At 44.1% G+C, this 24,736-nt stretch overlaps 1 protein-coding gene across 1 annotated transcript in view; it reads left to right on the plus strand.

The window, feature by feature from the left end:
* Positions 1–24,736, plus strand: part of mmp24 (matrix metallopeptidase 24) — a 52,890-nt gene that overhangs the window by 18,511 nt on the left and 9,643 nt on the right. The window contains exons 2-7 of the mRNA XM_026306774.1: positions 3,418–3,566; positions 6,207–6,323; positions 12,213–12,312; positions 12,865–13,051; positions 20,111–20,272; positions 22,173–22,387. Coding sequence (XP_026162559.1) covers positions 3,418–3,566; positions 6,207–6,323; positions 12,213–12,312; positions 12,865–13,051; positions 20,111–20,272; positions 22,173–22,387 — 930 coding nt within the window. The remainder of the gene's footprint in view (positions 1–3,417; positions 3,567–6,206; positions 6,324–12,212; positions 12,313–12,864; positions 13,052–20,110; positions 20,273–22,172; positions 22,388–24,736) is intronic.

A 24,736-nucleotide genomic window follows, 5' to 3' on the forward strand; every position in this document is an offset into this window, starting at 1 on the left:
TCCCTTTAACGGAGCTCGGTGCACCGATGGTCCTCGGGCAGTCTAGGCCTGTAGCAGCATAACTAAGGGATGGTTCAGGGTCAGCCCTAACTATAGGCTCTGTCAAAGAGGAAGGTTTTAAGTCTGGCCTTAAAAGTACGGACGAAGATGGTTTCATGTGCTGTGGAGCGTCTCTGTCGGCTGTTTGGGGGCAGAGCTTCAGAACTGTAATCTTTCAGCAGCACGCCTTCACCTCATGATTGGACCTGCCGTGGCTGATGTAAAGACAAAGCGCCGATGTTAAAGTCTCTCAGCTTTTATAAAGTGGGGCACATTAGGGCGGAAGTCAAATTGAGCGAGCAGAGGCCGAGTAAACAAAAAGTGACTATTGACCTTTAAATAATCACTGAATCTGTTCAACAAATTAAAATGGAGTTAAAATCCAGGAATAAACACACAGCTCCCCGCTCGCCTCCCCTGATAAGTTACTGCGCTTCATTTTGTGGGGTCAGCAAAAACAGAATGAAGTGAACAAACATAGATTTTTACCATGAGCTTGTTTTTGTTTGTTGTTCTTGTGTTTTCATGTGTATTTTGTTGGCTGCTGTCTCCAGGGGCCTGGGGGGGCAGGGGGTGACGCTCGGGTTCAGAGCTGAGCAGAAACATGAGCAATGGCTGCGTCAGTGAAGCTGGAATCATCAGGATTCACTGCACACTCCCAAAGTTCATGCAAGTAAAATGAGATTTAAAGCATTAAAGCGTCATTAAAATATTTAAATGAAAGCACGTTTGTTATTGTGTACTCACCGTTCTGTCTTTATTATTCACTGGGATATTCCTGGATTTGTCTTCTGGATTTGTCTTCTGCTCTGGGAAGTGATGCAGCAGGTCTTTTCATTTCGTTTCCTTCTATTTAGACTCGTTTTCATCTGTTCACACATTTACACAAACCAAGTGCAAATAAAAACAGAGATTCAAGTTAAATCTACTGTCATTTAAAAGTTCAGGTTGTCCCTTTAATGCAGAATCAGGCGTTTTTGTCGTGCGGCACCGTGTGTGTTGTCCACTGTTTGGATGATTGTGCTTCTCGGACGTTTTGCTCCTGAGGCACAAGTGTGTGTCTGAAGCATCGACTAGATCATCGCCCAGCAGATACAAGAAACCGTTTTGTCCAATCAGATAAAAATCTTAACTACACATGTGGAGGTTCTAGTCTAACGGACGAACCAGCTCATCCAGGCCGGAGCTTCGTATAGAAAATGATCAGACTGATCCTGTGATTCTGGCCTGGAGCTCTGGTTCTTTTCTTTGTGTTGATCTGGATGGACCTGAATTTAGTTTCCGGAATCACTTCGTCATCAGCTCAGATTTATTGTACAGGAGTTTTTAAGTGGATTGTGGGCAGGCAGTTTGTTCTCGGTGCACGACCATGTGACACGCTGTATTTACGTTCACACTGGGGATTAAAATCAGATCAGGATCCGAGTCGAAAAGCGTTGATTGAACACAGACGCAGCACTGTGACAGCTTATTCTGCAAATCAGAACAAATGTGTTTAAGTGATTCGTCCTGCACACAGCCATGTTGGTGTAACGTGTTTGTCTAAGACACACAACTTAAATCAACATTTAAGATTTAAAGCAGTTCGGCTTGTGAGAAATATTCACACTTTCCATAACAATTTCAGTGATTTCTAAAACATATTTAATCTTTTTGAAATTAAACTTTAGCTTTTTTTCTTTGACTCTGGTATTAACATTCATGTTTGTAGCGAAATATTTTTAGTTTATGTCTTTGCATCTTAATTTAAGGCCACAAGTCAAAATAAGTGAATAACAAAATCAGATGTAAAATAACAGTGAAGTGTTTGTGATGCAGCAGAGGGAACGTTTTATCATTTCATCTCTTTATATCCGTTTAAAAAAACCTTGTCAGCCTTTGTTGACAGGGTGAAATGATAAGTTTGTTAGCAGCCCGGTACATGTTTTATTTGTGTGTGATCTTATAGAGGGATTTGCGTCCTCACATGTGAAGGTGTGTGTAGTGACGGACCGAGTCCCTCGGCGGCAGTAACCTCCCTGAGCCCGTCATGGTGGTTAGGCAGACGCTCGTATTGTAGCTGGGAGAGGCTGGCACACACTTTGAAATATTAATGAGCTGCTGGAGAGAAGGGTTCGACCTCTCCCTTCCCCTCCACCCGTCTCTCTGCTCTCTCCTCTTCTTCCTTTCATCTCCGTCCTTTTTGTTGTTCTCACTGCTCTGTCTCTCTCGTGTCTTCCCTCCACCTTCACTCTCCTCTCCACTCGTCTCTCAGGAGGGTTGTAGGAGATTGTGTTGTGTCATATTAAAGAGACGGGCGCGCCGTAAAGTGAAAAATACGACATAATAAGAATCATCCGAGGAAACTTGTGGTTTCGGCATTGATTTTGGATCAGTGTGAATCAAATTTTGGGAGGAAGAGCTTCTTCCCTGTGCTTTTCTTCCTCCTTTCCTTCGATAAATCTCTGGGCCGTCGCTCTCTCTCTCTCTCAGCTGGAGTCGGTTTTCATCCTGATCTGTGTCCCCTCCTTTCTTTTGTTCTACTTTATCAAGCAGAAGCTCCACTGCAGAAAGAAAAGTTGTGTGGAGACTGGTGATGGACTTTGTCTGAGACAAACTGATTTACAACCATTAAAATGAGCCATTAGTGCGTCATGTCTCTGGATTATTGTGATACTGAAGAAGAATTAAAAACATAATGATTCTCCTGAAAGTGTTAGAATCACAGTATATGTGCCTCTTTTTAGGATTTCTGATCTTCATCTGTGACCGTGAGTCTCTGTGCTCAGATTTGACTGACTGGGATTTGTTTTGTTGTTTTTTTTATTCAGATAGTGACTTAATAACTTATTTATTTTAAAAGCGTCAACGCAACTGCTGCTGCTAAACTGCAATAAGTAGCAGTCAAAGTACAGAGGGAATATTATATATGAATAATAAGTATTTCATCCACAGAGCAGGAAAAAACAGCAGGAACAGCTCAGACAAACAAAATACACCACAGAACAACAGACACAATATTAGGAGAACATGGTGAAAGAACTTAGTCTTTATGCAGCAAATAAAGAAGGTTGGTGTTAGATTGTGGTCCCTTGTCTTCCTGTTAGGAGAGTGAGCCATTAGTCATTTCTGCAAAATGACAGTAATGTGCACAAACATGCTTCGGTCCTCAAGGTGTGATGAGATGCATTGATTTACAGAGAACAGACCATTGAACTTCTTTCTCGTCATTAAATACTTTGGTAGCTCCACACATCTGTGTGTGTGTGTGTGTGTGTGTTACTTGTCATCAGCCCGGGGGACTCGGCTTGTGTGAACTTTTCAGGTAAATGTTTTACGAGCTGTAAATGGTTTTTATTTGAATGACTGACCTCAGCTCTGGTTCCCTGTTTGTCTCAGGCATGGCTGAAGAACTACGGCTACCTGCTGCCCCACGACGTGCGCACATCAGACCTGCGGCAGGAGAAGGCCATGCAACCTGCGGTGGCCGCCATGCAGCGCTTCTATGGCATCCCTGTGACAGGAATACTGGACGAGACCACTTTAGAGTGAGTTTAACAACGGGCTCGGCTCTGTCCTGGCACCACGGTGGACTGAGCTGCCAGAATCACTGAAACCACCTTTTCAGGCTCCATCTCAACCCTGAGTAGCACTTACTCATGACTCACATCAAAAAAGGGAGAAAACTCACTGTACATGCCTTTAGTCATTTGTTTAAACCTCTGGTTCCTTATGTGGTTTAAATGCACTAATTGGACAAAATCGCTGCAGAATGAGTGGAACCTACTCAGCTGAGAATCTGGCCCCAAATACAGACATGAGCATAATCTGTTGTTCAGAAGAGTCGTTGAATAAACTACTGTGTTTTAGACCAGACTGAGTTTGTTTACGCCTTAAACCTGCAGTCAAGGGTCCAAGACAGGTGTCCAAAACCCTGATCACCTTTATGGCCCCATGGGACACTGTGTCTTTTGCAGCTCTGTTTCAGGTGTGATTCAGTCTGTCCTGGACTGCCAGTCTCCTGATTCTGGTTCTTCTTTCAACAAAGCACAAGGTTCATCCATCCATCATCTAGACCACCTTAGTCCTAACCAGGGTCCCAGGGATCTGCTGGAGCCTATCCCAGCTCTCTCTGGGTGAAAGGCAGGGGTCCACCCTGGACAGGTCCCCAGTCCATCACAGGGCCACATAGAGACAAACAACCTCACACACTCACACTCACTCCTATGGGCAATTTAGAGTCACCAATCAACCTGACATACATGTTTTTGGACTGTGGGAGGAAACCAGAGTACCTGGAGAAAACCCACACAAGCACAGGGAGAACATGCAGACTCCACACAGAAAGGCCCCTGATGGGTTTCAAACCCGGAACCTTCTTGCTGTGAGGCAACAGTGCCAACCACTAATCCACCATGCTGCACAAGGTGTTAGTGCTATTATGAACATCTTTAACACAGAATGGGTTCAGACCTGTGGCTCCAAAGTGTTTTCCAAACCTAACGTTCTACTACAGGCCTAATGTTCTCTTTATTCTGACAAAAAGAAGCAGCGAAGCCAAAACCAAACTTCCATTTGTCCCAAGCTTCTCTTCTTTTCTGCTCATGTGGACTTTTGGTAGTAAAACGTAGCGTTAGATGGAGAAGAGACCAGGATGGCATGAGATGAACAGTAACAGATTTTATTCTAGGGAGATTATTTCTGAGCTTGTGAAGAAGCTGCAGTTGGCAACCCTTGGTCTTTGGATGTGGAAGAAGAAGCAGAAGGGAAGAGATGGAGGAGAAAAATAAGGAGAAACTTCACTAAATGAGGGAAATCAATTCACTGATCCACTGAGCTGAACAGCCAATCAGAGTGCTCTCTTACTGACAGCTGCACCACCAGACCAGGGCCGCAAAGACCAGGGCCGCAAAGACCAGGGCCGCAAAGACCAGGGCCGCAAAGACCAGGGCCGCAAAGACCAGGGCCGCAAAGACCAGGGCCGCAAAGACCAGGGCCGCAAAGACCAGGGCCGCAAAGACCAGGGCCGCATCAGACCGTCAGCTTGTTGTTACAAACCAAACTGTCTGTTTATTGGTTCAAACAGCTTAACGTTATTAAAGAAGCAGGGTAACTCATGGGCAGTAAACAGGTCAATGTCAGCAACAGGTAAAGCCCAAGGGAGCAGGTGAAGGAAACCAGAGACAAACAGTCCACAAACAGGGAACCTGTGAGCCAAAACCTGTGGTTATAGGCTGTCATCAATACACACAGTCATCTGATCAACCCAAAAACACTGATCATTTCAGCTTCAAACTCAAATCTGAAAATATAATCTGGTTTATCCAGAGGTAAGATAACGTTATTTCATGCTAAGTGACCTTTGAGACCACAGTTACAAGTAAAGGTCATACAGATGGTAAATAATAAATGACTCTAATTGACCTGACACATTTAGCCACAGTGTGCAGCACATTGATGACTTGTTGAAGGAAATGTGCTGCACAGCATTAGCCATGGATGTATGAAGGCCAGATCACTTGAGTCCTGGTCTGTGGAGCCACTGGTTCAGCACGATCTCATCACTCCCCCTAATGTCTTAGAGCACTAAGGCTGGTGTAACCACTTCCCCTTTTTCTTTTCTGTCTGTTTCATTTCTGGATCTGCAGCACGTTTCCTTAATGTTTGACTTTTGCACATGCTTTGTCCCTGAGGGGCCACCGTACCTGTCCCTCTGGTTCGCCCCCGTTAGCTTCAGGGGGCAGCACTGTCAGTCGGATGTACAGACAAATATCCGTGGTAGAAATTACAAATTGTACCGCTCTGCTGTTCCCTAGAGAAGGAATAAATTCTCCTTAAAACGACAGACTCTCTGCTAAATAATTAAAGAGCCTTTATAGAAAGGAGTACATAATTTAAAAGTCTGTTGACGCCTTCAGAGAATCACAGCTTTTATTTCCACACTGAAAATAATCTAATAGAAAATCAACTGAGGTGCAGTGTGCTCAATTTACATATTTATGAGCTGGAACAATGACTGATTAGGAAATTATCTACTTTGATAATCAGTCATTTTTCCAGCAAACCTGACAAAACACCAGCTGCTTAAATGTGAAGTTTGTGTGAGAAGAAAGTGGATGTCATGTTGTTGAAGGTACAGAAATATTTTCCACAGAAATATACTGAAATCTGCACGTCTTTGTGCTCAGGTGGATGAGGAGACCTCGCTGTGGCGTCCCGGATCATCCTCACACCAGCCGCCGGCAGAGGAACAAGCGCTACGCCCTGACGGGGCAGAAATGGAGAGATAAAAAGATCACCTACAGGTACTGTCTCTCTGCTTTTCCTGGTCTGAACGTGGCTAGGCCTAAACTAGCACTGTCCCACAGGACCCTGAACGCATCACGTGTCCCTGCGTCACCTCCCCCTCCCCGTCTCTCCATCTTCTCTCTTCACCCCCCCCCCCGTGTACATACAGTAGAAACCCTGCACCGTACGATGTGAAGCTCCAGGCGGCAGCTCGGCTGTGTAATAAAGGTCTAATGCAGATTAGAGCCGTCCCACGAGACACTGAACACATCCCAGCTCCCACATTATCCTCTCCCTCCCCCCCCCCCCGCCCCTCTTTTCTCTCCGTACTCTGAAATGTAAAGCTTTAATGCTGTGGATAAATTAGGAACAATACTCCGTGTGTTTGGGCGCTTAAGGAAAAACTAGTAAAACAGCTTTTTTGTTTCTAGCTGAGTGACAATTAAATCTGGCTGCTGGTTCGAATCACAGTGACATGAAATTCATGTCTTTATTGAGGCAAACTTGAGATTTGAGATATTTGGATATATAAATATTTTATTTGACGTTTCCACCATAAAAACGTTAGTTTTAGAGACATTTTCTTTTTTTGCTTGAGCAGAATTTCTCTGAGAGATTCTGAATCCAATTTTACTCTCCTCTTTCTTTCCCTCCTTTTCCTGCTCAGTTTTATAGGTCTAATGTAAATTATGCTGCTCCCATGAGACCCTGAAGGCATCCCAGCTCTCATGCATTTCAGCTGCCCACTCTACGGCATTACATAAAACCCACAGAGTGAGATCACAGTCCTATCCGGTTACCCCTTACTGTGTCTGAGCCTGTGCTTCATGTTTCACCTGCTCTCACGTTCCTGCAGTAGAGCTCCAGCTGCATTACTGCAATCAGTGTTAACTCGATTGTTCTTCTTCTTCTTCGGCGCCGATGAATCACCAGAGCCACCTCTGTCTCCTCCTTCGTGAATCACACTCATATGTAACTAATTCACATGGGCTCAGGTTTTGCACAATGCTGCCTGGGTCACATGACATGCAAGGCAGATTTACGTCAACACTGGCAAAGTTTGGTGCAGGGAATAAAACGGGTTGTAGAGGGAAGTGCACCTGACCTCAGCCATGCATTAGTCAATATTTCTAACATGTTCCAGAAATCCAGGTTGTTTTCATTTATCATCCGGAAAAATCTATTTGCTCTTGGTTTACACAAGTTCATCTAATTTCATTTAGCCTTAAATTTAAACATGTTAAGACATAAAATCATGTTTTAATTCACAACAGGCATATTTGCTGTATGGAGAAGTTTATAATTTTAAAACTATACAACTTTGAGTGTTGAGCAGCTCGTTGGTAAAAACAATTTGGATATGAGGCCTTGGGCTCAGGGAAACTGATAAGTGTGTTTCAGATATAGTTTTAGGCTTTCAGTTAATTGGAAAAATAATCAGCAGATTAGTTGATAGAGTCGATCTTTAGTTGCAGCTTTGGGTGAATATAAGCTGCTCCTATTAACCAGGCATTAACCTGCGCTGCATCCTCTGGGGACCATGAATCTGCAGGGATCTTTCAGTCTCAGTCACAGGAACTCAACAAAAATATCTTTGTTGTTGTGTTTGCCCATAGAAGGCCTTTTAAATTAATTCAACATAAGTAAATGTCCACAGGAAGATTTTAAAATACTCCTGCCTGATTATTAACTTGTATGTCTGTGGATGGTCAGTGATGTGGCTGGATGTGGTGAGTAACAGTCTTCTGGTTGTGTTTTTGCGCAGACACTGGAGATTCAGTTGATATTTAAAGATACTGACGAGCTCCGTGCAGAGCCGAAGCGGCTCCTGACACTGATGGCAATGCAAAAAGACACATTTAGAGGAATTTTAGAGCTGCTGGCAACTGTAAATTATCACCCGCTGCTAGATGCTGTAGCTGCAGGATTATTCGACTGTGCTTTACCAAATGAAAGTTTCGACGCCTGGGGACAGGAAAGGGGAAGTTTAAAAAACAGCAGGGAAAGTGAAAAGAGAAGAAAAGACAAGTGAAGCTGAGACAGAGCAGTCAGAAGAAAGATGTTTAATGTTTCTGTAGCGTTGTTCTGCACTTCCCTTCCAACAAAGCACGTTTGATGGGAAGTGAGTTGGAGGAGGCTGAGCAGCAGAAACAAAAACTGGAACATCTTTAGCTGCTCTGACTGTAGAGCCGCTGTGGATGTTGTAGGAAAGGGAAAAAATTGACTTCCTGTGCTTTAAGCCAGGCTGGTGGCTCTGGGGATGGTAGTGTTGTCGTGTTAGTCTACTGCTCTTCCTCTTCCTCTGTGAAATAAACACATGTCCTTTCTGGATTAACATTTTTGGACAGACATTCATGGTTTCCAGATGATGACTTTTTCCTTAGTGTGATTTTAAGGACTACAGGACGGACGTCCATCAGGTCTGGTCCACACAACTCATGCTCATCCGTCATAATGATCCTCTGCTGTAGAGCTAATTACACAGTGCCGTCATGCTAAGCTAGAACGGGGAACCTTATCAGCATTATACCCATTAAGTATCAGCATGCTGACACTGTGGCGGAGAACAGACTCATAGCATGACTGGCAGCTCTTCCTCTTAATTATAATTTCATTCCAATCACCTACAGGCTCTTAATTATAGTTAACGAACGGCCGTGATACAGGCGACGCTTTGATGAAGCTCAGATTCATCATCAAAGTTTTGCTTCAAGTCAGATATTTTGATTTTCACCCATTTGTCACCTTTACCTTCTTTTCATGTTGCTCCTTCTTACGTCTCTGGATGTGCAGCCGCAGGACAGGACGTGTCCGTGTGCACGTCCTGTCCTGGGTTTGTTTGAGTTCTGATGATGCTGGATATAAACAAACAGCTCATCAGTGGTGCTGAGGAGAGCGATCAGTTCATGGTTCTGTTGCTCAGTGTCACATACCCCACTCATAAATTTTCATGTTCCTGGGTTCCAGCCATAAAAATGACCCGGATGTTCCACAGAGCATGTTCACTCGGGTCGTCTCTTCTGGACTTTCCTAATGATACTGAGCCCAATGGATCAAAAGTATATTCACTATTTTACAGCCTGTCCTTTTCCAGTCACTACCTACAGGGAAGATGCTTTTCAGGCCAGTGTCTGTCATGTTCTAAATGCAGAGGTTGTAGTAACACAGTTTGACCACTAGGACAAATTAGCGTCACAGTCCAGCGTCTCTCCTGGAGACTGTCCATGTCGATCGCCCACTGGTGGCTTGTCCTAAACCCTGCATCCATAGAGATTTCTTATTCGTGAGGGTTTGACTGGCTCCAGGCTGTGGTTCTGACCTGGTTTCATGTTCAGGTCCGGACCAGGCGTAGCTCAGGGCTGCAGTGAGGCTCAGAGTTAGATATTAGGGTGATGCAGTGTGGCCTCACAACTACAGAAAGACAAATGGGTGTTTGTATGGGTGACAGTGCACCATCTGTGTGTTTTGGCCACAGGTCATTTGGTCGGTGTCACCAACACTTCGTTCCACACCATTTCCTCAGATTACACAACTGTTACATACAGTCCACACACACACACACACACACACACACACACACTAATGACTGAGCTTCAGGGTTGAAAGTTTAGTAAATAAATAATTTCTGTAAGGATTTATAAATAAACTTTGTAAAGGGATTAGCAAGCAAAGTCTTAACTCAGGGGTTTCCAGACTTATTTATGTATTTACACAGGCAGTGTAGTAAGAAAGTCCTACATTCAAAGTATTACTGCAGTAAAAGTCCTAAAATATCATCATCCAAATGTACTTGAAGTATCCAAAGTAAAAGTACTCATTGTGCAGATTGGTTCATTTCACATGAATGGATCAGATATTATTGGATTCTAATTATTGATGATTATTGTGTTGATCACTTTAATGTTGGAGCTGACGTTAACTACCTTATATACTTCTAATCTGAAGTACTTTATGTACCGCTGGGTAGCTGACGTTAACTACCTTATATACTTCTAATCTGAAGTACTTTATGTACCGCTGGGTAGCTGACGTTAACTACCTTATATACTTCTGATTTGAAGTACTTTATATACCGCTGGGTAGCTGACGTTAACTACCTGATATTCTTCTATTTTGAAGTACTTTATATACCGCTGGGTAGCTGACGTTAACTACCTTATATACTTCTAATTTGAAGTACTTTATATACCGCTGGGTAGCTGACGTTAACTACCTTATATACTTCTAATTTGAAGTACTTTATATACCGCTGGGTAGCTGACGTTAACTACCTTATATACTTCTAATTTGAAGTACTTTATATACTGCTGGGTAGCTGACGTTAACTACCTTATATACTTCTAATTTGAAGTACTTTATATACCGCTGGGTAGCTGACGTTAACTACCTTATATACTTCTAATTTGAAGTACTTTATATACCGCTGGGTAGCTGACGTTAACCACCTGATATACTTCTATTTTGAAGTAACCTAAAATGTAAGTACTTCAGTGCAGGTACCTGAGAATTGTACTTCAGTAACTGCAGACAAACTTGCTAAAACCCTCAAATCCAATTCGAATGTGTGAAAAGCTCTGAAACAACCATCATCTGTAGAAACAGGCAGTTTCTTTATTTCCAAAAACAGGAAGAGAAGCTGTAGGAATCGACTTTAACATGGACACAGTAAAATCTGTTGTCAAAACAAGCTGTAATTCATTTTCCGTGGCTCCGGTTCAAGCCGTGCTTGTTGTGACTCTCAGTGAGTTGTTTGCACAGCGTCGCAGCAAACAGCCTGCCAGGAAAGTCAAATAAAAAGGCTTCAATTTGCTTCATTCTGAGAGTCAGTGTGTCTCGTCATGATTAGCTGAGACAGCACAGGCTCTTTAAACTAATCTCCTCTGATATTCGTTCTCACTACAACAGCCTCTTTATACATCAGCTCATGTGTTTCCGCAGTCGGGGCCATTCAAGATGGTGTCCGAACAACTCGGGCCGGTCCAGGTCCTGTGTGTTAGACTGGGAGCGGTTTTAAACGAACTTACGGGTTAAGAGCCAACAGGAAGACTGACACTGACATAAGCTTCAATCTGCATCATCCTTTTGTTTAGTCCAACCATGACCAGCTCAACCTGGTGCCCTGATACTCATGAACCACAGAAAACGTGAGAAATATTTTTGGTTTTTCTTCTCATCGAGCAGCTGATGTGCCTTCATGTGGAATTATTGTGTAACATGTTTATTTATTCTCATGTTTTTCCTTTTCCCCCTGTTGGGAGACAGATTGTGTGAAATGAGCTCAGCCACTTGCTCTTGTGTCTTATCCCAGAGGGTTTTTTCTCCTCTGCCCGTCACTTCGTCTGCTCCCTCCTTGTATCTCGGTCAGAAAGTGACACCAAAGGTTTAAAAGTCTTTCCTCGCAGTAAGAAATAGATATGATGGTGCACCACCTCCTCCTCCTCCTCCTCCTGCTGCTCCTACAATTCCACCCAACCTAAAGTACAACTTGCACTAATTCGTTAATTTTCATAAATAACACAGCTCTGGATCATTAGTGTAGAAAGGAACCACTAAAAATCGATTGCTTAAAAATGAATCTACCTTGAGTCAATAAAGCACCGATGCTGTACTGGGTTAACTGGGTTAACTGTACCTGCCAGTAAGTTGTTATAAGCTATAATGTGGATGAATTTGGAATAGTGTGGGCTGTAATTTGGTGTTTTCTGCTCTGGTTGTTACTGTCCTAACCTGGTTAATCCTGGCGTGAACAGGTTGATCTACAGTTTTGGTAAAAGTGCAGGGTTTATCAGACACAGCCTCCAAAGTCTGGAACCAGAGGTTTCTGCAGCTGTTGGACCGTCTGGCAAACACTTTGTCCTCAGACCAGGTGTGGTTGTCACTAACGCTCTGTCTGTCCCTTCCTGCAGCATTTCTAATTTCACCCCTAAGGTGGGGGAGAAGGACACCCAGAGAGCGATCCGTCAGGCCTTCAACGTGTGGCAGAGCGTCACGCCGCTCTCCTTCCAGGTCCGATACAATTACACCACACACATTTGAGTTTTACATGACACCAGGTCAGTCCTGCTTCACAGCTTTAGTGATTCCTCTGATTCTGTTTATGCTTTTAAAATGTTGAAGGTTTTCAGTCCATCAAGGTCAAATCATTTAAAACAGAATTAAACCGATCAAAACAGTTGAGGTGAACATAAAAGATCCAGGGATGAAGAGCTGATGAAGCCGTGTTGTTGCACAGTAGAGTCACGTTAAGGTGCATTCACTGTAGTATTTACCCCTCTGTCATACGCTGCTGCTGCTGCTGTTGTTGTGCTAATCTTTGCAGCTGCAGCTGAACAGGCTCCCTGCCTTTGGTTTCAATGTGAGGGTATTTTGTTCTTGTGCAGTTTGAGAACACAACAATGCTAATTAGTTTTTTGTCAATTCAAGCATTGCTCAACTCTGATTGGCTGCGCCCACAATCCTCCTCCTCTCACCTTAACGTGGAAACAGTCTCACTGTGTAATCGCAGCTCAGTTTGCTCTGCTCGCCTCTCGTCTTGTCCAGGAGGTGCCGTACGCCGAGATCAAGAACGAGGGAAAGGAGGCGGACATCATGATCTTCTTCGCCTCTGGTTTCCACGGTGATAGCTCGCCCTTTGACGGAGAGGGAGGTTTCCTGGCCCACGCCTACTTCCCCGGCGCTGGCATCGGAGGAGACACCCACTTTGACTCTGATGAGCCCTGGACTCTGGGCAACCCCAACCATGACGGTACGACATTTAAAAAGTCCCGAGTTTGCTTCTTGGCGTTCTGCTTTGGTCACAGAGAGAACCTAAGACCAGAAACGCATTAAATACTACCTGTACTCTTCAGTGAGTCTAGCACAGTCTGCAGCACAGTATGTCTGTGATTATTCAGCCTCGACCTCAGTGATAAGAGCCCTGGTGTGTTTTTTCACTGGTCCACCCATAAGTTAAACCCAGTGCAGACACTTTGCATTTCAAAAGTGTTTCTGAGCTGAGTTTCCTCAGCCTGAAGGGATTTTACCAACCAAACACATCACTTACATCAGTCAACTCATGCACTGATGATAAAACGTGTGAGACCAAGACCCCACAAGCTCATTAATGCCACGGTGGAGCTGAGGAAACCTACGCTTCACTGTTGCTTGAAGTAGAAGGATTACTGTGCACTGGCTTCTGTTTGAGTGAGCGTGTTAGTTATTTAGTGGGACGTCAGTCAGACACCAACAAAACACAAGCAACATGAATCCAAACTGCATAGAAGCATCACAGTCGCCCTGCGTCTCGTCAGGTCTGGGTGTCCTGCTGCAGCAGGTGGAGAATTATGGACAAACAAACTCAGATGCATTAGAAAATAAAAGTAACGGCTCAGGTTTTTTTTTTTTACACTGTGACCCAAGTAAACAGAAACTCCACCAGGAAATTTCTAATTTGGAGAGAATCAGATTAGTGTTGACATGTGTTGACGCTGTAAACACATTAAATGGCAGTTATGAAATACGGCCTGATTAATGAAATGTTTGTCTTTTCAGTTCAGCGTATAGAAATTGTAAATGAAATGCCTCCAGTGAGAGGACGTCCTCAGCCATCACCCCTTATCTTTCAGCACCACGCTGTTTAGTCATTGGATGATAAATGGAGGGACAAACACTTCAGTTTTTTTACTTTTCTTCTATCTCAGTTTGACAAATGACTTATGCCAGACTGCCTCTGCTCGAATAACTAACGTGCTGATGCAGAGAGGGAATCTGGTCAGAGAGATTAGCTGGAACCAGAATTAGCTGAGACGCCACGTTACAGCAGGTGTGTGAGTCTAATTTCAGGATGACCTGTCCCAGGATTTCTCAGGACGCAGTTTGATTTGAGTGTAATCAAACTCACATTTAGACTCATTTTTACAGATTCTTCAGCTGCTCATTAGTCCAGATATCTAACGTGAATCATCTCTCAGTACTCGTGTGTTTGTGCGGTCACCCAGGTGCTCTCTAACGCTCCGTCACCAGCGTCTCTTTATCTCTAAAATCCCTCCGCACACACAGAGTAATTGAAAGATAAAGACGAGATAGTGGTACGGCAAAGTTCTCAGACGCCGTGAAAACTAATTCTAGTATCAGCTTCAGGACGTTGCAAGGACAAACAAGCCTCTTTTTTTTTTTTTTTTTTTTTTTTTTGCTGCTGCTGCTGCTGTGGCACTGCTTCTGTTATTAACCTGTTCACACCTGGACGACACACCTGAGACTCACGAGTGGCTTCGTCAGAGACACACAGGCTGCAGACTGAACAGGAATCGTCTCCTCCTCTGTTTGAAACACAGCTTTGTCCTCTTCTTACTCATTTCTTAATCTTTGCATTTAACTAGACATTCGACATCCCTCCACTGGTTCACCTTTTGGTATTTTTACATTCAGCACTAATTGGGTTTGTAATTTCCCCTAAAATTAGGCCAAAAAAAAGCATCAGGCTGAGGCCAAAGCTTATTAATGCACCTAACCCACACACTGTAATAAACACAGAGACACAGTTCAAAAAGCAACAACAAATGTCGCAGCCATATTCAAATTTCCCTGCTCTGCCCCAAACAGGCTCATTTCCCCTCCAGAGTCACTAATAAGATCATCATCATCATCATCATCATCACCACCAGAGAAGATAAAACTTTATTGATCGCCACGGGAGAAATTAGGTGTCACAGCAGCACAAAAAGGAACAGGCTGGGTAGGTACGGACAGAGGCAAGCATAGAAATAAAAAATACAGAGAGAGAGAGAGAAAACTCCCCATAAATCAATATTAGATCTAATCTCTAAACAGTTATTGGGTTTTGACAATAATGAGGTTTAGACCGACGTGTTCTGCGGTTCACTCCTGACAAAGGAGAAACCCAAGTCCCAATATTTAAGCAAAGTGCAGTAGCAGAGTTTGATTTCTGAAGGTTGCTCCTTTATCGTTTTCATATAGACTCGAACTGAGCCTGTTTTCTAGAAAATCCAAAGATGCAGAAACTGCAGATAAACAAGGAAGAAGACCATAAAAGTCTGGAGGCACAGAGAGACTGTGGAGAATGAAACATTATCCACCTGAAACACTCTGACATTTCAGTTCCTCGCTCTGAAACAAACGTGGGTTTCTGCATATTTTCACACTCTGTGCCTGCACACAATGCAAACATTTTCCTGATTTACAGACATGTTGTGTCTTCGAGTACGTCCCCTCTTGTCTCCTCACTGGAAGGATATTTCACACAGGACCATTTTCTGGACCCGAATATGTTTGAAAAGTGTTTGACACGATGCGTTCCCGTGATAAATGTACCGCACATTAATGATTTTGGCTGGAGTGGAAGAAATATTCTTGGCTGGTATTTTCTTGTACTGCCAGTACTTGGCAGGTGAGGCAGAAAGTTAATTTCCAACGCTGCTTGTACAAAATGATCTCTGGCATGTGAAGTCGTCTCTGGCAGAAATTCTAGTTTTAGCGGGAGAGCTGCTCGGGCTGAACAAAGCCGCCTCTGTGGACGCGTCAGACTGGGATTACTTGAGAGACAGGTTTCATCACAGCGACATCAAACATCATCTTTATCGCAGGCGAGCAGACGACTGCAGGGGCAAACATGACAGGAGGAGCCGTTATCGCCGCTGCGGGCCGTCGAATCAAACTACAGACCGACCACAAGGGGGGAGGCGGAGAGCCCACTGGGAATTCCCTCGAGCCGCCGTACATGAAGTATGTACGACTGGTGCTGCAGAATCATCTTTATCTTTTCTGCGGCGTGGAAGGAGGAGAAGCATAAGGAGAGGAGAGATAATGGAGAGGGATGAAAGAAGCTGACGGGTGTGAAGGTGTGAGAACAGTAAAGTCAGACAAACACACAGTGTTGACTTTTGGGTGATTGTACCACAGACCCGGTCTGTTTGCTCTGCGGTCGCCCACTCACATTCAACAGCTGGTGGATCTGACCGACCTCGGTGACCTTCTGATCACCTTTTAGCACCGACTGCCATTTGTTTTGGTGGAGCCACTCACAGCTCTCACATTGTTCCCTTAAAGGAATAATCCACTGCTCCATAGATGATCGATCAGCTAAAGCAACTTAATGTGGACAAACAGGAAAAGACATTAACGCCCCGTGAAACAGTGAAATAAAGGATTATTTATTCCCTGAATCTCCCAAGGTGAAAAATCCTACAACACCCAGGATGCATTGCTCTCCTTGCATCTCAGTGTACCATCCATTGTAGCTTCGTTTAACGTTTAACGGCCTCTCTCATAGTTTGAAGTTTCCAAAGAGCTCTGCACATACAGAGGAGTCATCACTGAGACAAAGGAGGCTGGTTAGGAATCAATGAACTTCCATTTCCCCTCAGTCATCAGGTCATTTTCATTTACTCTCTGACCAGAAACATGGAGGCAAGGCCATCAGTCCCAAGAGCCTCAGACAAACCTGTTTTTAGTACTAATGACAGATGTAACGATGATTTTCATACCACAGGGACAGTGATGCTGCTCTAACATCACAGAAACAAGACCAGCTCAGTCCCGTTTATTTTGTCAGACTGGAATCTAAACCGGAAGCCACATTTAGTTTCCTTTCAAAGGCTCATCCCATCTTTTAAAAACATGATCAGATGAGACACGTATGTCGACGAGTACATGGTAAAACCTGCATGTTCGTGCTGCGTTCATGGCCCAACGTTGACCCTGTAATTACCTGCAGCAAAATAAAAAGGTGGAGAGTTTCAGTTCAGTTGCACTAAAGCTCAACTGGTTTAAACTGACGACAGAAGAGGAAACGTCTTTGTTGTTGTTACGTTAAAGTAAAATTGCATCTTGTTCATTTTCAATCAGCCACAAACAAATGACACAAAGAGCTAATGATGCAAATATCAGCCCAAAGAATAACAGGAGCTCAAAGCTGCTGCTGCTGCCTTCACTGAAGACTCTTACACTGTATCACACTTTCTCATTTAACACTTCGATGCCAAAACTTTGGCAGGTTTTGGTGAATTTTACAGTCGGCGACAGAACAAAATAGGTTTCTCCCATGATGGGACGCTGAAACTCTCACAGCCGAGCACAGCAACATCCCTCATTTAGAGGAAAAGGCTTATCAATCCAAGCTTTTGAAGAGTTCTCCTGATTTCATGCCGGAACACGAAGCGTGTCTGCACTTTTTCTTCATTTATCTGCAGAAATACTGCTTTGACAGCAAGTCTTTGGAAGACAAGTTGCACTTGGAGATTTGATGGTCATTCTGCCTTGATGATGAGCCCATTAAAAATGTCAGAAACAAACCAGAGAACAAATGTGGAGAACAAAGAACTGACTGTAAATCTCTTTACCAGTAGAAAAATGAACTTAAATGCAAGAGCAGAGAGAAACTTCAGCTTGTTCTCTGAGCGTCTTCAGTTACGTCAGCCGCTGACCACTGAGCCTCTAATCTTCAAGCAAACCGGCCTGAGCAAAGAGAGATAATTACGTTCTGTAATTAGGTTCAAACAGAGTCAAACCAATTAATGAGCTGATGAAATGTATTCATTTGAGCTCTGCTTCACAAACCTAAAAAGTCATTAAACGTCTGACAGCGGCTCAGAGTTTCAGCTGTAGGATTATGCCTGAGAGCCTGGTTTTAACAAACTCCACAGGAAGACACCACGTCCAGGAAAACGCCGCCTTCTGACTTTTGCAGGATGAACAGTAGATGTTTTTTTTTTTTTTAGATTATTCACATCCTCCATGTTGGTCTGAATCACAGCCAACTCTCATTTCATTTCTTCATGTATTTATCAGGTGCAGGCCATTAATGATGTAAATGTGCCTGGGCAGGTTGATTTTAACATTAAGGTCAAGGCAAATTTCTTCAGTGTCCATAAGCAGGAACAAATTGTCAGAGTGTAAATGAAACCAGATTAAAACTGTTAAAGAAAATCTAAAACACCAAGAGCAGAACAAAATACATCAAATATCAAGTGGGACTCTTGTTTTTCCAGTAACCATGTTCTCAGTTTTCTGGTTGAGGTGGTTTTAACTCCCAACTCTCCCACATGATACTTGGAAAGAAAAGGCCGATTGTTCGAATGAGCGTTTCTTCGTGGAGCGATGCAGTCGCCTCCGGCTGCAGCCTAGTTGACGTTTTCTTCACCAATTCAAAGTGGACAATGCAGAAGATCTGCTAAACATCAGATCTCTGATCATCTAGACCCCAGACTCAAGTGTCTCAGATAAAATCCAGATGTGACCTGCAATGAGCTAATCTGGTTTTGAGAATAAACTTGGTCTCAGCTCAGTGTGTCTCGTCATTAGGTGAGTTTTAGTCTCCAGGACAGATTCTCCTGATTCTGTTTCTTCTTCTAAACAAAGCACGGAGCTCATTTCTAGTGAACTGGTTCAGACTTGTGGCTCCATAACTGACGCTACAGCCTTATCTTCTTTTTTTTTTTTAAACACAAACATGTAATTTAGTTATTTTTATGCTCGTGTTACAATTGAAAGGCACCAGGGCTATAATCCAAAGGGTTGAAGGACAGTAATCTTTTTGATTTGTGTACATTAGGCTCAGGCCTGTGTGCTAAAATGGGTGATGGGGGTAAAAAGGAGGAGAAAAGCCTAAGTTCAGTCCTCTAGCTGGCAGCCACGCACATGGAGGAACAGTGTTTATGAGCAGATTCCTCAGCTGCCACAACCTGCGCTCAGCTTCTTCTGGTGTTCTGAGGCCTCCCACACGTTTCCTCACAAGGACAACAAAATAAAATATATGTTAAGAGTTTAAAGGCGTCTCAGCTGCACAGACACAAACAACAGCTTGGGGACTTCCTGTGTGATCAAACGTGTTGAAATCGCTGAAGCGTCGTGTGGGTTCAGTGTCAGGAGAGGAACCGGGGCCTGGTTCCACTGTGAATGAATGAATTTCCACTCTGCCACATCTGTAAGATTTGAATCCATCTTGAGTCTTTTCTGGAGGAAGTGTCCAGGCGTCTGAGCACACACGGTGTCTTTAATCATACCTGGGTTTAGTCCGGGTAAATGCGGTTCTGGCCTCGGACACATAAATCTGTTTACAACGCACAGAGCATGAAATGTGTATATACAGATTCATTTTGAATCAGAAAGTGGGTGCAGCTTCCTTTGCATGTGAAATGTAGTCATTTGTATTTATGAGCAGTAAAATGTAAACAATGACGCATCAGGCTGCAGAGCGTAACCAGAAGGATTTTTTTTTTTTTTTTAATATCCCAAATCCAACATGTTTTCTTGTTCTCAGGCATATTTTAAACTTCTGAAGCAGCAGCACATTATTTATACATTCACGCATTATAAATTTAAAATCAGGTTGAACTTATGAATTTCACTGGATGTGGCACTGAGCAGTTTGCTGTAGTCTGAAGTAATCCCTGTCAAGCTGCAGAAGAACCGGGTGGTGCTGGACTGATCCTCCGACCTCCAGTCGCCACAAATTCTTCTTCTGATGTGAGGTTCACTTTACACCGAGGAGTCAACAGCATCGCACAGGAACTTCAGCTCAGTTTTCCAGTGTTCGACTCTGTCTCTCTGGTCTCTTCTGTTGTGTTCACACCGGGGAGGCTTTTGTTTCAGACATGAGGGAGATGTTGAGGGTTTTTTAGTAAACTGTCAGCAGCACAAAGTAGTTTTCTGTTTCGTCAGCTGTGAAATAATCTTTTGCAAAGCTTTTTAACACTGATGATGAAACTGATGATATTTCTCTTCCTTCCCTTGTGGTTGGATATTTCATCCTGCCTCCACCTTCTTGTCCTGTCCTCCTCCATCCTTTTCTGCCCCCTCTCATGTCCAGGTAATGACCTGTTCCTGGTGGCGGTCCATGAGCTGGGTCATGCTCTGGGTTTGGAGCACTCCAACGACCCCAGCGCCATCATGGCTCCTTTCTACCAGTACATGGACACGCACAACTTCAAACTGCCTCTGGACGACCTGCAGGGCATACAGAAAATCTACGGTAAGGAGTCGGTTTACGTCCGTCTTGCATGAAATGAATCAAAATGATGCTAACACTGGTCGAAGAAGGCGAGTGCCTGTAAAACAGTTTGATTTTATTCACACTTTCTAATTAGTAGAGAAAAATAATTTGTCGACAAATGTTTTCTGTGTCCCGGTTCATGAGTCAAACTGGGGGGGGACGGTCTGTGTGATGTTCCAGGGTTAATTACACAATCTGGTCACATCTCCCCAAATATGAAAGTGTGAACATGTGAACTTGGACACACACTTCTTCTTCTTCTTTATAGCGGTGTTGTTTTTACTTGAGCACATCTGGGGAAATGATGAATCTTGCTGCTGCATCAGTGCATTGAAAAACAAATACAGGGCAGGCTGATGAGCCGGTGGTTGGTACATGTGATGCATGTGAAGAGCAGAAAAATGACAAGACAAGCCAGATTCATAGGAAAACGCTGCAGAGCTGAGGCTTGAATTCAGGTCAGACTATAAATTGCTGGAGTTTTCAGTCCTGGCTGATTTGAAGCAGCTGGTGTTGTGGTCGGCTGCCAAGCAGAAATGTCACCAGCAGAAACACTGAGCGTGCATTAGAGTGCAGTGGTTATCGATGCTGCAACACCAAACATAAATAGCACACGAAGAGTCTGGTGTCCTCAAACCTTAGGTTTTATAAACTCGAGTCCAAAACGTTTGAAATGGAGACTTTGAAAGCAAAAACTTGCAAAACCAGAACCAACACTGGATGTGAATAATTAATCCTGGAGCCCAGAGTGCAGCTGAATTATGAAGAAGTGCAGACCAGTGACCAGCAGCACTGGACATACGAATATGAAGCAGGTTGAGACTGATCCACGAAATACAGGGCTGAGCAATCTCTGCCTGGAAAGAGCTTTTTAAAAACCGAAATATGTGACTTAGTGTTGTTTCCTTTGTGTTTACACTGGGGGCGCGTTGTTAGGGGAAGAAAGGATACCTCACATTTCAATAAACTTTCATTTTTCTCCACAGGAACAGCGCAGGCAGCCGAGACGGTTCCTGACACACTTTTAGTCTACGCCGAAATAATCATAGCAGCTGTTGTAATGTAGTGGATCGTTTGTTTGTGACACAAAGACAAAAGAGAGAAACGTAACACAAAGCAACATGTGCACATGTGCAGGGTCAGAAATAATGTATTAGGGAGGTGTGTGTGTGTGTGTGTGTGTGTGTGTGTGTGTGTGTGTGCGCGCGCGTGTGCGTGCGTGCGCGTGCGTGTGTGTGTGTGCGTGTGTGTGTGTGCATTATCTTCTTCCTGAGTCTGGTTTCCTTTAATCTTCACAGCAGGAAATGAATCTGTTTCTTTCAGAAGGAAAAACGGTCTTACCGTTAAAGGTCATGATGCACGGGTGACATTTCCAGTCAGCGCTGAAGAGAAATACTGGCCAAACAGTGTTTTTCCACTGCACTTGTGCACAGTGTGGATAACAAAGCCTGTTATTTCATCTGATGAAGTTCATCCCAAAGCTGTTTCGTCTGTCCAGCTCCTGAAATGACCAGGCGTCGACGCTGTCTAGGATTGTGTTCTGACACAGAAAGGCCACTTTACTGTAGATTGTGCTTCTTGTGCTCCAGTTTTAAGGAAAAGATTTTCTTCTTAAGTTTCAGTCTCTTATTTAGTTTGAATCTTTTCAGAATCTTTTCTAAATCAGAAAACAGCTTCTGTGTGCAGACGCAAACACGAATGAATCTCTAAACAACATGTTGGTGTTGCTTCCATGTGATGCTGTCTCGGAGCATCTTCTGTAAGAACTCGTGTTCACGGAACTACAGCCAGTGACTCAGCGACTCCCGTTGCTGTGGATCTTTGTGTTCCCCCGGTCTCACCAAAACTGATTCAGCTTCTCGTTAATGGTTTTCACCAGGTATCCCCACAGCCATGCTGGAGCCCACCAGGCCCTTGCCCACTTTACCTTCCCGACGGACACACTCCACCTCCGAGCGCAAGCACGACCGCAACGCCCGCCCGGCTCGCCCACCTGGCGATCGGCCTGCGCTGCCTGGAAACGGCAAACCCAACATCTGTGACGGCAACTTCAACACGGTGGCCTTCTTCAGACGGGAGATGTTCGTCTTCAAGGTGAGCAGAGATCCAAACACACCTGGGACGAAAGGACAAAAAGGTGCACCGCTATAAACCTCATATAAGTGTAGGCTCGTAGGTCTCAAATAATCTTCTCAAACCAACTGAAGAGATTTTTTTGGGGTTTTATTACTTATTGTTGGGTCCATGTGTTTGTTCCTCCCTGGTGAACCTCAGCTTGTGCTCTGAGCCTCCTAGAGACTCCTGAGAGGTTTCTGACCTCTAGTCGTCCTGTGGACGTATTTTACATCTGTTTATACAGAATTAACTCATGGAATGAGTCCGAAAAGTTTCATGAGGGAGGAAACGAATGTTAGAGCACAGGAAATGAATGCAAACATGACTTTTCCACATCAGGTCACATGTGAATGTTCCAAATACGACGTGTGTGTGATATCGTCCCGCAGTCCAGACACATGCAGGTTTGCTGGTGACTGACTAAAGACGAGCTGCAGGTTATTGCGGTGCAGACACACAGACGCTCGTTTTGAGGACATGGTGCGGTTCTGTACGTAATGAATGGGTGTTCGCTCCCACACAGGGTGACTCATGCACCCGTGGGTTGCTGTATAGACCTGGGTGACACCGGGGGATTTAGATAAAACTTAATTGCACATTAAGTGGAAAGGAAGCGGGAGCTAAGCAGCTGTTAGCGAGGCGCGGCCGCTCAGAAGGTAATGGTCACTCTAACGTCACAGGTCTGATTCCCACCAGGGCTGCCTGTGCTAAAAATGTGTTATCACAGCACCAGCAGGCTGTTCAGATGGAAGAATCAGCCCAGTGGCATATGGCACTATCTAGCTCGAGGATCATTAGCACTGGCACATGTTTGCAGTGCAGTGCAGCTCTATTAGTGCTATCACAGCAACACACGGCAGGAAGTTACATGATGAGGCGTCCACAAATGGCATATTCACGACGTTAAAGACAGAAATATTATAGGTTCATATGAGAGAGAGCTTCACACTGAGGAGCAGCGTGAAAGAAGGAAGAAAAATCCATTTTGATGTCTCTGATCTTTAAACTGAATGTTAGAAAAGGTCACAGACTCGTCTAGGTCTCTGTCTGTTCGCCTTCCTGCCTGCCGATGTGTCGTTCTCTCTTCTGTCAGCTCACCTGTCCACACCTGTCTGTCTCCTCGCCACTCTCGGTCCTCTGTCCATCCGTCTGCCTGTCTCACTCTTCTCCTCGTATTTCTGTCCGTCTCTTACTTGATGACAGGCTGACATGGGGATTGTTCTTGTCTTCTTCTGCATGAGAGAACGATGGTTCTAGTGATGCTACAGTAAAAAGGGAGACATCACTGGTCTCATCACTGTTCTCTGTTGATTCACTGGTCACATCGATAAGTTTCAACACGTGTTTGACGAGTTCTCGTTCCTAAACGTCTGCTGCGAGGACTCTGGAATCACCTGCCTGAGGAAATAGGGCTGTCACTAATAAAACTGTGTGTTTTCCAGAGTGCTCTAGCTGATTTTACATGAGCGGCTTGTTTTGTTGCGGTTTCATTGCTTGTTGTGTCCGTATGTGTCGTATTACCTTTAGACGTTTGTGCTAATTGCTCAGTGAATAAAGTTTTTTGTTGTAACACTGAATGTAGCTGTGAGACGAAGACAAAGCACAGATGATTTCACTAAAACCACGAGTCAACGTCCTGCATCTAAAACCCTCCTTAGGTTTAGTGTAGCTGTGCAGACAGGAAGTGGAAACGACCCCTGGTGCGTTTCTGTAAAATAAACACAGACCAATAAAATGCCAGAACATCAGCAAACTGTAGGATCATTATAGGAGATGATACTGTCAGACTGGGAGGACTGAGCAGCTGCACTGGGCCTCAGTGAGATATGAGGAGATACTTTGGGCTCGTGTGTGTGTGTGTGTGTGTGTGTGTGTGTGTGTGTGTTTATATACTGTATATACATTTTATGTGCATCAGCTGTTTCAAACTGGGTCTCATCTACTGCTGAGCCTGCTGCTGTGGATGTTTTGGGGTTCAGGGTTGAGCTGTGACGGTATGTTCCATAAATGTCCATGTGGGTCAGGATGATACGGACGTTACCTCTGAACCACTTAAACCCCAAATTATCGAAATAGCAAATGTCAACAAATAATGAGATGTGTTAAATGTGCAGAGCAGCAGTTGTTGTGTTGTTTTCAAGGTCAATGTGAATGATCTGCAACCTGCCCATTATTTAAGTTCAGTTGGATTAATTGAGGGCAGCACTGTGTATTAGTGGCCAGCTCTGTTGCCTCACAACAAGAAGGTTCCTGGTTTGAAACCCATCAGGGGCCTTTCTGTGTGGAGTCTGCATGTTCTCCCTGTGCTTGTGTGGGTTTTCTCCAGGT

This window comes from Mastacembelus armatus, chromosome 5 (assembly GCF_900324485.2).
Source record: "Mastacembelus armatus chromosome 5, fMasArm1.2, whole genome shotgun sequence".
In the NCBI taxonomy this organism is placed as follows: Eukaryota; Metazoa; Chordata; class Actinopteri; order Synbranchiformes; family Mastacembelidae; genus Mastacembelus; species Mastacembelus armatus.